The sequence below is a fragment of the Microcaecilia unicolor genome, chromosome 1, assembly GCF_901765095.1.
Source record: "Microcaecilia unicolor chromosome 1, aMicUni1.1, whole genome shotgun sequence".
Classification (NCBI taxonomy): domain Eukaryota; kingdom Metazoa; phylum Chordata; class Amphibia; order Gymnophiona; family Siphonopidae; genus Microcaecilia; species Microcaecilia unicolor.
The window spans coordinates 425,389,781-425,403,392 of NC_044031.1; the positions used below are offsets into that span (position 1 = coordinate 425,389,781).

At 46.7% G+C, this 13,612-nt stretch overlaps 1 protein-coding gene across 1 annotated transcript in view; it reads left to right on the top strand.

The window, feature by feature from the left end:
• The window catches only part of ATP9B (ATPase phospholipid transporting 9B (putative)), a 706,895-nt gene that overhangs the window by 645,260 nt on the left and 48,023 nt on the right, over positions 1–13,612 (top strand). The window contains 2 exon segments of the mRNA XM_030211876.1: positions 6,419–6,483; positions 10,645–10,803. Coding sequence (XP_030067736.1) covers positions 6,419–6,483; positions 10,645–10,803 — 224 coding nt within the window.

Sequence of the window (13,612 nt, forward strand, 5' to 3'; positions counted from 1 at the left end):
GAGCTACTTACATCATCATTGACCCACCTGAGATCAACCTCCATGGAAGAGACCTACAAGGCTGTAATATGGAGTTTTTAGGTCCCTTTACTGTTTGGTCAGTCTCTGTTGTTGAATCTTTTTATTTATTTATTTATTTATTTATTTGGAAAAATTTGGTATACTGTCGTTCAGAAACCATCATGTTCGTGAACAAGTAAAAGTAATACAGTTGAAGTGTAGAAAGCATTACAAAAGTCATATTTGGCTTTCACAACCAGGTGGGGGAAGGGAATAGCACAATGATAAAAATCTATTATGCATTGATAGTATTAGGAATCAAAAGGGTAAAGGACAGACACAAGCAGTTCATAAGCTCTTTTCTCCGAGGACAAGCAGGCTGCTTGTTCTCACTGATGGGTGACGTCCACGGCAGCCCCCTCCAATCGGAATCTTCACTAGCAAAGGCCTTTGCTAGCCCTCGCGCCGATGCGCACCGCGCATGCGCGGCCGTCTTCCCGCCCGAACCGGCTCGTGTTCGTCAGTCTTCTTTTGTCCGCGCTCGGGACGGTCGTGTTTTGCCGCCGTTTCGTGCCCCTCTAGTTGACCTTGCTCGTCTTCGCGATTTTCGCTGAAAAAAAAAAAAGAAGGACCTTTACGGTCTTTACCCCTTTCCCGTGCTTCCAGCTTTTGCCCCGCGTAAGTTTCCTTTCACTTTCGGGACCGGCCTTTTTGGCCTCGGTACGGGTTTTTTTTCTCCCTTCTTTTTGGTGCCTTCCGTCATCATCGCGAATTTTGATTTCGCCGGCGTGATTTTTCCGCCCATGTCATCGAAGTCTTCCAGCAGCTTCAAGAAGTGCACCTAGTGCGCCCGGGTAATCTCGCTCACTGATAGGCACGCGCGTTTCTTCAGTGTCTCGGGGCTGGGCACCGCCCGCAGGCCTGTAGTCTTTGCGCTCTTTTGAAAAAGCGGACTCAGGTAGCGAGATTGGCCCAGTGGAATGCATTGTTCTCGGGCTCTTCGACGACAACAGCACAGGTCGCACCGAGCGCATCAGCGTCGATAGCATCGAAGTCATCAACCTCGGCATCGGCTTCATCGACTGCATCGAGGATCCGACCTCCTGCATCGTCGGTACCGAGGCACCGAAAGGCTGGTACCGAGGCCTCCGCTGTTGCTGATGTCGTCGGACGGTGGTGCGTCGTCTGGAGTGCAGGTGAGGGCTGTCCATTCCCCTGCTGGTGGCAGTGAGCCTTCGGGTGGGTCTCCTACCCTGAGGGCTTCTGCGGTACAGCCCCCCCCCCCCCCCCCCCCCCCCCCCCCGAGATCGACCTTCTTCGGCCTCGGCCCCGAGGAAGCAACGGTTGGATTCTACGTCCTCTTCGTCGGTACCGGGAAGCTCCGATGACATGCTTCACTTGAAGAAGTCAAAGAAGCATCGTCACCGGTCTCCTTCCCGTCTCGGTACCGAGAGCTCTGGGTCGCCGAGGCAGTCAGCACCCAGTAGGCATCGGCACCGGGAGGACCGCTCACCCTCTGTTCAGGAGGTGTCAATGCGCTGCCCCTTGGACAGCCCGGAACCGCCTCCACGCCCGGAACAGACTCTGACCTGGACACCTGCATCGGCTTCCCAGTCTTTCTCCACAGCTGCTCTGCACGAGCGTCTCCGGGCTGTTCTTCCAGAGATTCTGGGAGAGCTGTTGCGCCCTTCTCCGGTACCGGGGATGCTTGCGCCACCGGTACCATTGAGTGAGGCGACGGCGGGCCCCTTGACCGAGGTGAGGTCCCCGGTACCGGTACCGCTTGCGGTACCAGCTACGGCCGCCTCCCAGGTGGACTCCCCGTTGGCGGAGGGAGCTTCGCCGGTGCTGGCGAGGGAGTCCACCTCTCGACGCTCCTACCGTGGCCATGTTTCCACGGAGTCGAGTCGGGCACGGCTTCAGACACAGGTTCGTGAACTTGTGTCTGATACTGATGGTGAGGCCTCGTGGGAGGAGGAAGAGGACATCAGATATTTCTCTGACGAGGAGTCTGATGGCCTTCCTTCTGATCCCACTCCCTCTCCTGAAAGACAGCTTTCTCCTCCCGAGAGTCTTTCGCAGCCTTTGTCCGGGAGATGTCTACGGCCATCCCCTTCCCGGTGCGTAGACTCTCATGGCTGCGTGCCTCCGACCTGGAGAATAGGATCCAGCAGCAGATTGCGGACTCTTCTTGCTGAGCGGACAACATTTTTGGAGAAAAAGTCAAACAGGTGGTAGAACAGCTCCACCAGCGGGATACCGCTTTCGACAAGTTCTCCCGCCAGCAGCCTTCAGCATCATCCTCTTCAGGTAGATGTTTTTATGAGGGAAGGAGGGCTGTTCCCTACTCTTCTGGTAAGCGTAGGTACAATCCTCCCTCTCAACAGCCTGTGGCCCAGGCTAAGCCCCAGCGCGCTCGCTCTCATCAGCAGCGTGCGCCTCAGCAAGGCCCCACGGCTCCCCAGGAAAAGCAGGGGACGAGCTTTTGACTGGCTCCAGCAGAGCATAGCCGACATCAACGTGTCCGTGCCGGGCGATCTACCGGTCGGGGGGAGGTTGAAAGTTCTTCACCAAAGGTGGCCTCTTGTAACCTCCGACCGTTGGGTTCTTCAAATAGTCCAGCAAGGATACACCCTCAATTTGGCCTCGAAGCCTCCAAATTGCCCACCGGGAGCTCAGTCCTACAGCTTTCAGCACAAGCAGGTACTTGCAGAGGAACTCTCCGCCCTTCTCATCGCCAATGCGGTCGAGCCCGTGCCATCCGGGCAAGAAGGGCTGGGATTCTATTCCAGGTACTTCCTTGTGGAAAAGAAAACAGGGGGGATGCGTCCCATCCTAGACCTAAGGGCCCTGAACAAATATCTGGTCAAGGAAAAGTTCAGGATGCTTTCCCTGGGCACCCTTCTTCCCATGATTCAGGAAAAAGATTGGCTATGCTCTGTGGACTTGAAGGACGCCTACACGCACATCCCGATACTGCCAGCTCACAGGCAGTATCTGCGATTTCAGCTGGGCACACATCACTTCCAGTACTGTGTGGTACCCTTTGGGCTCGCCTCTGCGCCCAGAGTGTTCACGAAGTGCCTGGCTGTAGTAGCAGCGGCGCTTCGCAGGCTGGGAGTACACGTGTTTCCCTATCTCGACGATTGGCTGGTGAAGAACACATCCGAGGCAGGAGCTCTACAGTCCATGCAGATGACTATTCGCCTCCTGGAGCTACTGGGGTTTGTGATAAATTATCCAAAGTCCCACCTTCTCCCAGTACAAAGACTCGAATTCATAGGAGCTCTGCTGGATTCTCGGACGGCTCGTGCCTATCTCCCAGAGACGAGAGCCAACAACTTGTTGTCTCTCGGGTGCGAGTTTCCCAGCAGATCACAGCTCAGCAGATGTTGAGATTGCTGGGCCACATGGCCTCCACAGTTCATGTGACTCCCATGGCCCGTCTTCACATGCGATCTGCTCAATGGACCCTAGCTTCCCAGTGGTTTCAGGCTGCTGGGGATCTAGAGGACGTGATCCACCTGTCCACGAGTTTTCTCAACTCCCTGCAGTGGTGGACAATTTGGTCCAATTTGACTTTGGGACGTCCTTTCCAAATTCCTCAGCCACAAAAAGTGCTGACTACGGATGCATCTCTCCTGGGGTGGGGAGCTCATGTCGATGGGCTTCACACCCAAGGAAGCTGGTCCCTCCAGGAACAAGGTCTACAGATCAATCTCCTAGAGTTGCGAGTGGTCTGGAACGCTCTGAAGGCTTTCAGAGATCGGCTGTCCCACCAAATTATCCAAATTCAGACAGACAACCAGGTTGCCATGTATTACATCAACAAGCAGGGGGGCACCGGATCTCGCCCCCTGTGTCAGGAGGCCGTCAGCATGTGGCTGTGGGCTCGCCGTTACGGCATGTTGCTCCAAGCCACATATCTGGCAGGCGTAAACAACAGTCTGGCCGACAGGTTGAGCAGGATTATGCAACCTCACGAGTGGTCGCTCAACTCCAGAGTAGTGCGCCGGATCTTCCAGGTGTGGGCACCCCCTTGGTAGATCTCTTTGCATCTCGAGCCAACCACAAGGTCCCTCAGTTCTGTTCCAGACTTCAGGCCCACGGCCGACTGGCATCGGATGCCATTCTCCTGGATTGGGGGGAAGGCCTGCTGTATGCTTATCCTCCCATACCTCTGGTGGGGAAGACTTTGTTGAAACTCAAGCAAGACCGCGGCACTATGATTCTGATTGCTCCGTTTTGGCCGCGTCAGATCTGGTTCCCTCTTCTTCTGGAGTTGTCCTCCGAAGAACCGTGGAGATTGGAGTGTTTTCCGACCCTCATCACCCAGAACGAAGGGGCGCTTCGCATCCCAACCTCCAGTCTCTGGCTCTCACGGCCTGGATGTTGAGAGCGTAGACTTTGCCTCTTTGGGTCTGTCGGAGGGTGTCTCCCGTGTCTTGCTTGCTTCCAGAAAAGATTCCACTAAGAGGAGTTACTTCTTTTTATGGAGGAGGTTTGCCGTCTGGTGTGACAGCAAGGCCTTAGATCCTCGCTCCTGTCCTACACAGACCCTGCTTGAATACCTTCTGCACTTGTCTGAGTCTGGTCTCAAGACCAACTCTGTAAGGGTTCACCTTAGCGCAATCAGTGCATACCATTACCGTGTGGAAGGTAAGCTGATCTTGGGACAGCCTTTAGTTGTTCGCTTCATGAGAGGTTTGCTTTTGTCAAAGCCCCCCGTCAAGCCTCCTACAGTGTCATGGGATCTCAATGTCATTCTCACCCAGCTGATGAAACCTCCTTTTGAGCCACTGAACTCCTGCCATCTGAAGTACTTGACCTGGAAGGTCATTTTCTTGGTGGCAGTTACTTCAGCTCGTAGAGTCAGTGAGCTTCAGGCCCTGGTAGCTCATGCTCCTTATACCAAGTTTTCATCACAATAGAGTAGTCCTCCGCACTCACCCTAAGTTCTTGCCGAAGGTAGTGTCGGAGTTCCATCTGAACCAATCAGTTGTCTTGCCAATATTTTTCCCCGTCCTCATTCCTGCCCTGCTGAATGTCAGCTGCACACATTGGACTGCAAAAGAGCATTGGCCTTCTATCTGGAGCGGACACAGCCCAACAGACAGTCCGCCCGAATGTTTGTTTCTTTTGATCCCAACAGGAAGGGGAGTGGCTGTGGGGAAACGCTCCATATCCAATTGGCTAGCAGATGCATTTCCTTCACTTATGCCCAGGCTGGGCTGGCTCTTGAGGGTCATGTCACGGCTCACAATGTTAGAGCCATGGCAGCGTCAGTGGCCCACTTGAAGTCAGCCACTATTGAAGAGATCTGCAAAGCTGCGACGTGGTCATCTGTCCACACATTCACATCTCATTACTGCCTGCAGCAGGATACCCGATGCGACAGTCGGTTTGGGCAGTCAGTGCTTCAGAATCTGTTCGGGGTTTAGAATCCAACTCCACCCCCCTAGGCCATGTTATTCTGTTCCAGGCTACACCTCTCAGTTAGTTGGATAAGTTGTTAGGTCAATCTCAGTTATGTCCTCGCCGTTGCGAGGCCCAGTTGACCATGTTTGTTGTTTTGAGTGAGCCTGGGGCTAGGGATACCCCATCAGTGAGAACAAGCAGCCTGCTTGTCCTCGGAGAAAGCGAATGCTACATACCTGTAGAAGGTATTCTCCGAGGACAGCAGGCTGATTGTTCTCACAAACCCGCCCGCCTCCCCTTTGGAGTTGTGTCTTCCCTTGTCTTTGTCTTGCTAGATACGGGACTGACGAACACGAGCCGGTTCGGGCGGGAAGACGGCCGCGCATGCGCGGTGCGCATCGGCGCGCGAGGACTAGCAAAGGCCTTTGCTAGTGAAGATTCCGATTGGAGGGGGCTGCCGTGGACGTCACCCATCAGTGAGAACAATCAGCCTGCTGTCCTCGGAGAATACCTTGTACAGGTATGTAGCATTCGCTTTATCTGAGATAGTCATAATGAGGTTGAGGTGCAGAACCCAATTTCATCTCCTAGGGACAATTTTTTTTTTTTACATCCCAGGTTGCTTTCATTAAAAAAAAAAAAAAAGAAGAAGTGCAGAAAAGGCCTGCTTTCCCACTTTTGAGAACTATATACCCTGCTCGTCCTCAGAGAAGGCAAAGTTGCTAACCTGGAACAGGTGCTTTTCAGGACAGCAGGATATCAGGTCTCATATATCCCTCCCATATACCCTATAAGTTGGCATCTCCATTGAGTTGAGGTGGCAGTGTACCTTGCTACTGGTGCAGGAAATTCCACATATGCACAGTGCACCAATCTAGAGTTTTGTTTACATATGTCTGCCCTGAGATACATTGAATGATGTCACATATTTGTTAGGATTGATACCTTGTTGTCTTCAGAGAGCACCTCTTACGGGTATGCAACTTTACTTTTTCATCAGGTGATGGAGGAAATGATGTCAGCATGATCCAAGCAGCAGACTGCGGAATTGGAATTGAAGGAAAGGTAAAGATAAGTTTGTTGTGACAAGATGGTATTGTATTTAGCCTTTGCAGGCTTTTTTCTTGAAAAATACCAAGCTCCAGGATTTCAGTTTGGCCTCAAGAAAGAGAACAGTGGAAAGATATATATCTTACTTTATCCTCTTTAACAGACAGTAAGATTTTCCTTTTTTTCCCCTTGTTTTCCATCTTTATTAGTGTTTGTTTGGTTTTTTTTTTTAGTTGCCTTCCAATTTATGCTTGAATGTCAATTTTTCCAAATGCTTATGTTATGTTCCCTGGCAACGAATGAGGTAGAACAGATTTATCTCCCTTCCTTCTTTAATATTTTTGATGACCTTTGGAATATTATGGTTGGTAGTTTACTCTTAAGTTTGAATATCTAAAATAATCATAAATAAGCAGGCCTTTTTACTAAGATGCACTTAGCCCTAATGTGGGCTTAACATGGCAAAAAACGCTTACCGCAGGACATGCCAAAGGGCCCCTTTTACAAAGGCATGCTAGCATTTTTAGCTTGCTCTAAAAATAAGTGTGCGCTAAACATTAGAGATGCCCATATATTCCTATGGACGTCTCTAGTATTTAATGTGTGCTAAAAACGCTACCACGCCTTTGTAAAAGACCCCCAAAGCTTCCTGTGGTAATTTAATAGTTTAATACACTTGATATACCAGTCTTCTAAACAAATAGAGTGGTTTACAATAAAACAAGACTAAAACTGGAAAGGAACACCAATATAAAAATAGGACAGCACAAAAATCACACTTCCCAATAACCTCACCCAACATTCACACCATCCCAGGCCTAAGGCAATATCTACACAAGTCAGCTGGCCACCCCAAAAGCCTGTTAAAAAAATATGATTTCAATTTTTTATAACTGTATAAAGGCAGCTTCATTCCTCAACTCCTAAGGAAGCTGATTCCACAGAAAAGGTGCCTACCAAACGAAAGCACTCTGACGAGTGACTGTGAGGCAAGCCTGGCTAGTCCCAGGAAGTTTTCTGTTTGAGCACGGTAATCACATGGTGGTAATTTTTCTATTTATTTTTAGGACGGGGAGAGGGTGGGCAGAGAGTGGGCATGGAAGTGATAACCACCTAGCAGGCTGACAATAACATGTGCTAATGGGTTAATGTGGACTTAAAGCAAATTCCTTAGCGTTTTTTGAATAGGTGACTGTAAGTGCTACCACATTAATTTTAAAATTGCTGCATGCTAATGCTAACAGCATACAGCTCGAAATGCAATAAATAGAAAAAAAGCCCTTTTTGATGGCCACTAGAAATAGGCTTAGTGTGTAGGAAAGTCCCACATTAAGCCCGTTTACTAGCGCAGCTTAGTAAAAGGGCCCCTAGAGAGATTCAAGCTGGAATACAGATCATCTCTAATTTCAAGTGCTCTGCAATGAATATAGATATAATCTTTTAGGTTTATTTTATTGCAATTAAAATTTCCATCCATCACATACAAATGAATATAAGGCAAATATAAGACTCACAAGCAAAAGAAATTCCCAAAGAAAGAGAGCCAAGAGTATGGAAAAATAAAGGAAACTGTGTGATTTCTATCACAAAATTAAGAGATATTTGGTATAAGAATCACAAGCCGAGAGCAAGTGGGCACATTATTATAGGAAGGTCTAAACTTAATCTTCTCTAGATATAATAACGCTAATAATTGTTGAGAAAAAGCAAGTATTCTTTTAGCCTCATAATTAATCACACATTTATACGGAAATTGTAAATTAAATTCTGCTCCTAAGGTCAGGTCTCTCAGCTTAAGAGCCAACAGATCTTTACCTCTCTTCTGCATCTCACGAGAAAAAAATCAGGAAAAATCTGTACTTGTGATCCCAAAAGTTGTTCATTCATTTTGTGGAGATATAGCCTTAACACTGTATTTCAGTCAGGTTCCAGTGCAAAACACACAATGTAGTCTATTCTGTAATTATTTCCAAAGAACTTTCTAGGAGGTCCATCAGGTTCATAACCTGCAATTCAGCTTGACAGCCAGTAGCATCTGGAGACTTAAAATTGTTGCAAAGTTCACAAGTGGATATTTGCACTAGTTGCTGAAAATAACACATGTAGCATTTGAAAATAGAATCTATTGTTTTTCCTCCCCCCAAACTAAATACACCCCTTGCCTTCTTTCAAAGAGTTTAAAAATTAGCACAAAACACTTTTCAGTTTCCTTATTTACATGAGTAATACTTTTTACCTACTTATGGGGTGTAGTTACTAACATGTGCTACTGTTAACACGTGTTACTTTACAATTAATTTGTTCTATTTTAACACAGGTCTCATTTTACGCAGTGAGGCCTATTTACTAATAACAAAAGTTAACACATCTTAGCAGTAGCCCAGGTTAGCAACTATGCTAAGTAAGCAGTGTAAAATTTAAAGCATTCACTCACATCGTAATACTCATGCTTCATTGATCAGAATACTTCTTATTTTACAAATTGTTAATTGAAGTTATTACTATTTATGGATAATTTTAAAATACTGCAGAATATACAGAGGGCATAGTTAAAAAAAAAAAAAAGTAACATAATGCCTCCCTTCCTAATCAGGAAACAACTGCAGTCAAAATTGTATCTCTGTATTTTTGTCATAACTATACCCTGCCAGTAACACACCATGGTTCCGAGAGTACAAAGAATATACAAAGCTGGTATAAACTCCAGTAGTCTAAAGGGTGGTCTCCATATAGCATTTAGCCTGTATTTCTGTTAACCCTGTTTGTAAAGAAATACTATTTAAGAGTATCTTTAAAAGCAGACTTTTAATAGAGAGTGTTTGTGCACCCTACTTATGGGGAATGGGTCATGCATTTGATATACTACCTTTCTGTGGTACAGCAGGTACTGGGGCTTGGAGGGTTAAGGGCCTCTTTAACAAAGCGGTAGTACCTGTACTGACTTTTTGCCAAGCGCCATTTCCAGCACGTCAGATTTTTTTTTTTTTTACTCCATTGTAGCACAGGTACCCTTACCACCTCCTAATAAGTGGCGGTAAGGGCTCCCCAGGAAATGGCTGCATGGAAAGTGTTTCACTTACCACAGGGCTATTTCCCGGCAAAACCGTGTTCCAACGCCAGGGCTGGCTTAACCTATGGACCAGATGAGGCTGTGGCCCAGAGTGTCAGAGATAAAAGGCACCAAATGCCTGAGCTTGTGATGTCACTGGCCTTATAGGTTAAGCTGGCCCAGAGCTTACCTGGTGGTGTTACATGTGCATGGAAAAAAGAAGAGCCGGGAAACCCCCTTTCCTCTTTCTGTCTCAGGCCACCTTCTCCCATCTAACTTTTAAAGGCACTTTTCCCCTCCCAAACACAGACAGCATGTCACCTAACACGTTTCCCAAAATAGCTTTACAGTAGATTAAGAATTAAAAAATAAGTGAAACTGGACTCTTATATATTCAGACTTCAGTTTAGAAGTATGAGCAAAGATGCAATGCCATGCATAGAGACTCATAGATGAATATCAGTAGGGGAGTATTACTTTTAGAGAACTGTTGTCACTGGATATTATTGATTCTTGGGAAAAAAGCTTTTCTACAAATCGAGTTTACTCATCATTTTTATTCTATGTTGTTGGCCTATATCATTCTGAAATTGATATATACCGCCCTCAGATTTTGGATAATGGTGGAGCAACTTGGTTTCTAGTCTTCTCTTCCTCTCTAGTATCACATCAAATTATGATTTCCTGGAGTGGATGATCCATTTGCAGTTTGTTTCAATTTGACAGATTAAAATATATAGTCAAATGCTGTATATTGAAGGTATGGGAAACTGAGAACATGCATGGACACTATTCTATGGCTTCTTATCGACTGGAATATTTTTTTAACATATGTTATGTTATATGCGACTTATTGTCCGCAAATACCAAAGCTTAGTTCATTGCGGATTACAGTCAATTAAAGATAAGGTATAACCTCAGAATTACATAATATCATAATAGAAAAACAACACTCAAATTTTTAAAATTCTATATAGTGTAATTCATTAATCCCAGATATTCTTGAATAAAATCGTTTTTAAAGTTTTACAAATATCTGATAATTCCTAAACAGCATTTCTCATGACAAACATACTTTCCAGGAGGCAATTTAAATTCGATTTTCGTGCTCATTTTTTTCTTTTTAGGAAGGAAAACAAGCTTCACTAGCAGCTGAATTTTTCTATCACTCAGTTCAAACACATTGGCAGATACTGATGGTGCATGGTCGGAACAGCTACAAAAGATCTGCGGGCACTGAGTCAGTTTGTCATTCCACAGGGGCCCTTATCATTTCCACTATGCAGGTATTCAGATCTGTTTGCTTTTAGAATTTATTCAGAATTGAATTATGTAATGTACAATGAGCTTAATTTAATCTCTCTCAAACCATTCCTGCCATGGAGTAAGGAAAACATATAAGAAGTATAGAGGAAGTAGAACTCAAAATAGTGGCATAATTAAAGCACAGTTTAAATAGGTACAGAGGACATAAGAATAGCAATACTGAGTCAGACCAATGGTCCATTTCTAACCCAGTTTCCTGCTTCCAAACAGTGGTCAATTCAGGTCACAAGTAGAAATGACACGGGAACGGGGACCTGCAGTAACCGCAGGGATGGGGATGGGAATGGAGCCTGAGGGGACGGGACAGGGACAAGGCGGGGATGGGGACAAACTTTGTCCCTGTGTCATTTTCTACTTTGAACCCTATTAATGAACTGGACTGTTATTTATGTTTGATGCAGGTGACAATATTTTAATTTTTTTGGTAAAACAAACAAACATTTCACCAATTAAGATCTATAAGATCCTTTTCTTACCTAGAGCATTTTCAACTTCCGGTTCAGGATAGAATGACCCTACTAACCCTATCCTCCAGTGTCCTCGAAACCTCTTCTCTACCACTGCACCATCCAAATCTGTCAATGAAACCGTCTCTTTCCTACAGTGCTATTCTATGCTTTAGACACTCTTGCACCTCTCATGCCCCGTCCTATAAGGTGTACCAAACCCCAGCCTTGGCTGACCTCTAAAAATCTGCTACATACGTTCCTGTGCCCGCTCCGCCGAATGCCTCTGGCTGAAATCTCGTGCCCTTGCTGACTTCATACACTTCAAGTTCATGCTGACCTCTTTCCAATCTGCTCTTTTGCTTGCCAAACAGGACTATTACATCCAGCTAACTAATTCTGTAGGCTCAAACCCTCGACTTCTCTTCGCCACACTGAACTCTCTCCTCAAGGTGCCTCCATCTCCAACTCCCCCCTCATTTATCTCCTCAGACCCTAGCTGAGTTCTTCCACGACAAGGTTCAGAAGATAAACCTCGGATTCTCAACCAAGCCACCCCCACCTCTCCCTCCCCTTGTCAGTTCCCCTAACTCCCCAACCCCTCCGTCCTTTTCCTCCTTTCCCCGAAATCACTGATGAGGAAACAACACATCTCCTCTCCTCCTCAAAACAAACTACCTGTTCCTCTGATCCCATTCCTACCCATCTTCTTAACACCATCTCTCCTACTCTCACCCCTTTTATCTGTCACATCCTCAATCTTTCACTTTCCACTGCGATTGTTCTTGATGCCTTCAAACATGCAGTGTTCACACCACTCCTTAAGCCTTCACTTGACCCTACCTGTCCTTCCAATTAATGACCCATCTCCCTCCTCCCCTTCCTCTCCAAGATACTTGAACGTGCCCCGTTCACCGCCGCTGTCTTGACTTTCTTTCATCTCAAACTGTTCTTGACCCACTCCAATCTGGCTTTCGCCCTCTTCATTCAACTGAAACTGCACTTACAAAAGTTTCCAACGACCTGTTACTGGCCAAATCCAAAGGTCTCTATTCTATCCTCATCTTTCTCGATCTATCCACCGCTTTTGACACTGTTGATCACAGCTTACTCCTTGATAAGTTGTCTTCACTTGGATTACAGGGCTCTGTTCTTTCCTGGTTCTCCTCCTACCTCTCGCTTCGCACCTTTAGTGTACACTCTGGTGGATCCTCTTCCACTTCTATCCCACTACCAATCAGTGTACCTCAGGGTTCTGTTCTCGGTCCTCTCCTGTTCTCCATCTACACTTCTTCCCTTGGCTCTCTGATATCCCATGGCTTTCAATACCATCTCTACGCTGATGACTCCCAGATCTACCTCTCTACCCACCCCCGAAATCTCAACCAGCATCCAGACCAATGTATCAGCCTGCCTATCTGATATCGCTGCCTGGATGTCTCAACGTCATCTGAAACGTAACATGGCCAACACCGAGCTTCTCATCTTCCCCCTAAACCCTCCTCTCCTCTCCCCCCTTGGGGTCATCTTTGACTCTTCTCTCTCCTTCTCTGCTCATATCCAGCAGATTGCCAAGACCTGTCGTTTCTTTCTTTACAACATCCGTAAAATCCGCCCCTTTCTTTCCGAGCACTCTACCAAAACCCTCATCCACACCCTTGTCACCTCTCGTTTAGACTACTGCAATCTGCTTCTTGCTGGCCTCCCACTTAGTCACCTCTCCCCTCTCCAGTCGGTTCAAAACTCTGCTGCCCGTCTCGTCTTCCGCCAGGGTCGCTTTACTCATACTACCCCTCTCCTCAAGACCCTTCACTGGCTCCCTATCCGTTTTCGCATCCTGTTCAAACTTCTTCTACTAACCTATAAATGTACTCACTCTGCTGCTCCCCAGTATCTCTCCACACTCGTCCTTCCCTACACCCCTTCCTGTGCACTCCGCTCCATGGATAAATCCTTCTTATCTGTTCCCTTCTCCACTACTGCTAACTCCAGACTTCGCGCCTTCTGTCTCACTGCACCCTACGCCTGGAATAAACTTCCTGAGCCCCTACGTCTTGCCCCATCCTTGGCCACCTTTAAATCTAGACTGAAAGCCCACCTCTTTAACATTGCTTTTGACTCGTAACCACTCTCGCCTCCTACCCTCCTCTCTTCCTTCCCGTTCACATTAATTGATTTGATTTGCTTACTTTATTTATTTTTTGTCTATTAGATTGTAAGCTGTTTGAGCAAGGACTGTCTTCTATGTTTGTGCAGCGCTGCGTACGCCTTGTAGCGCTATAGAAATGCTAAATAGTAGTAGTATTCCTGTGGATGGCACTCT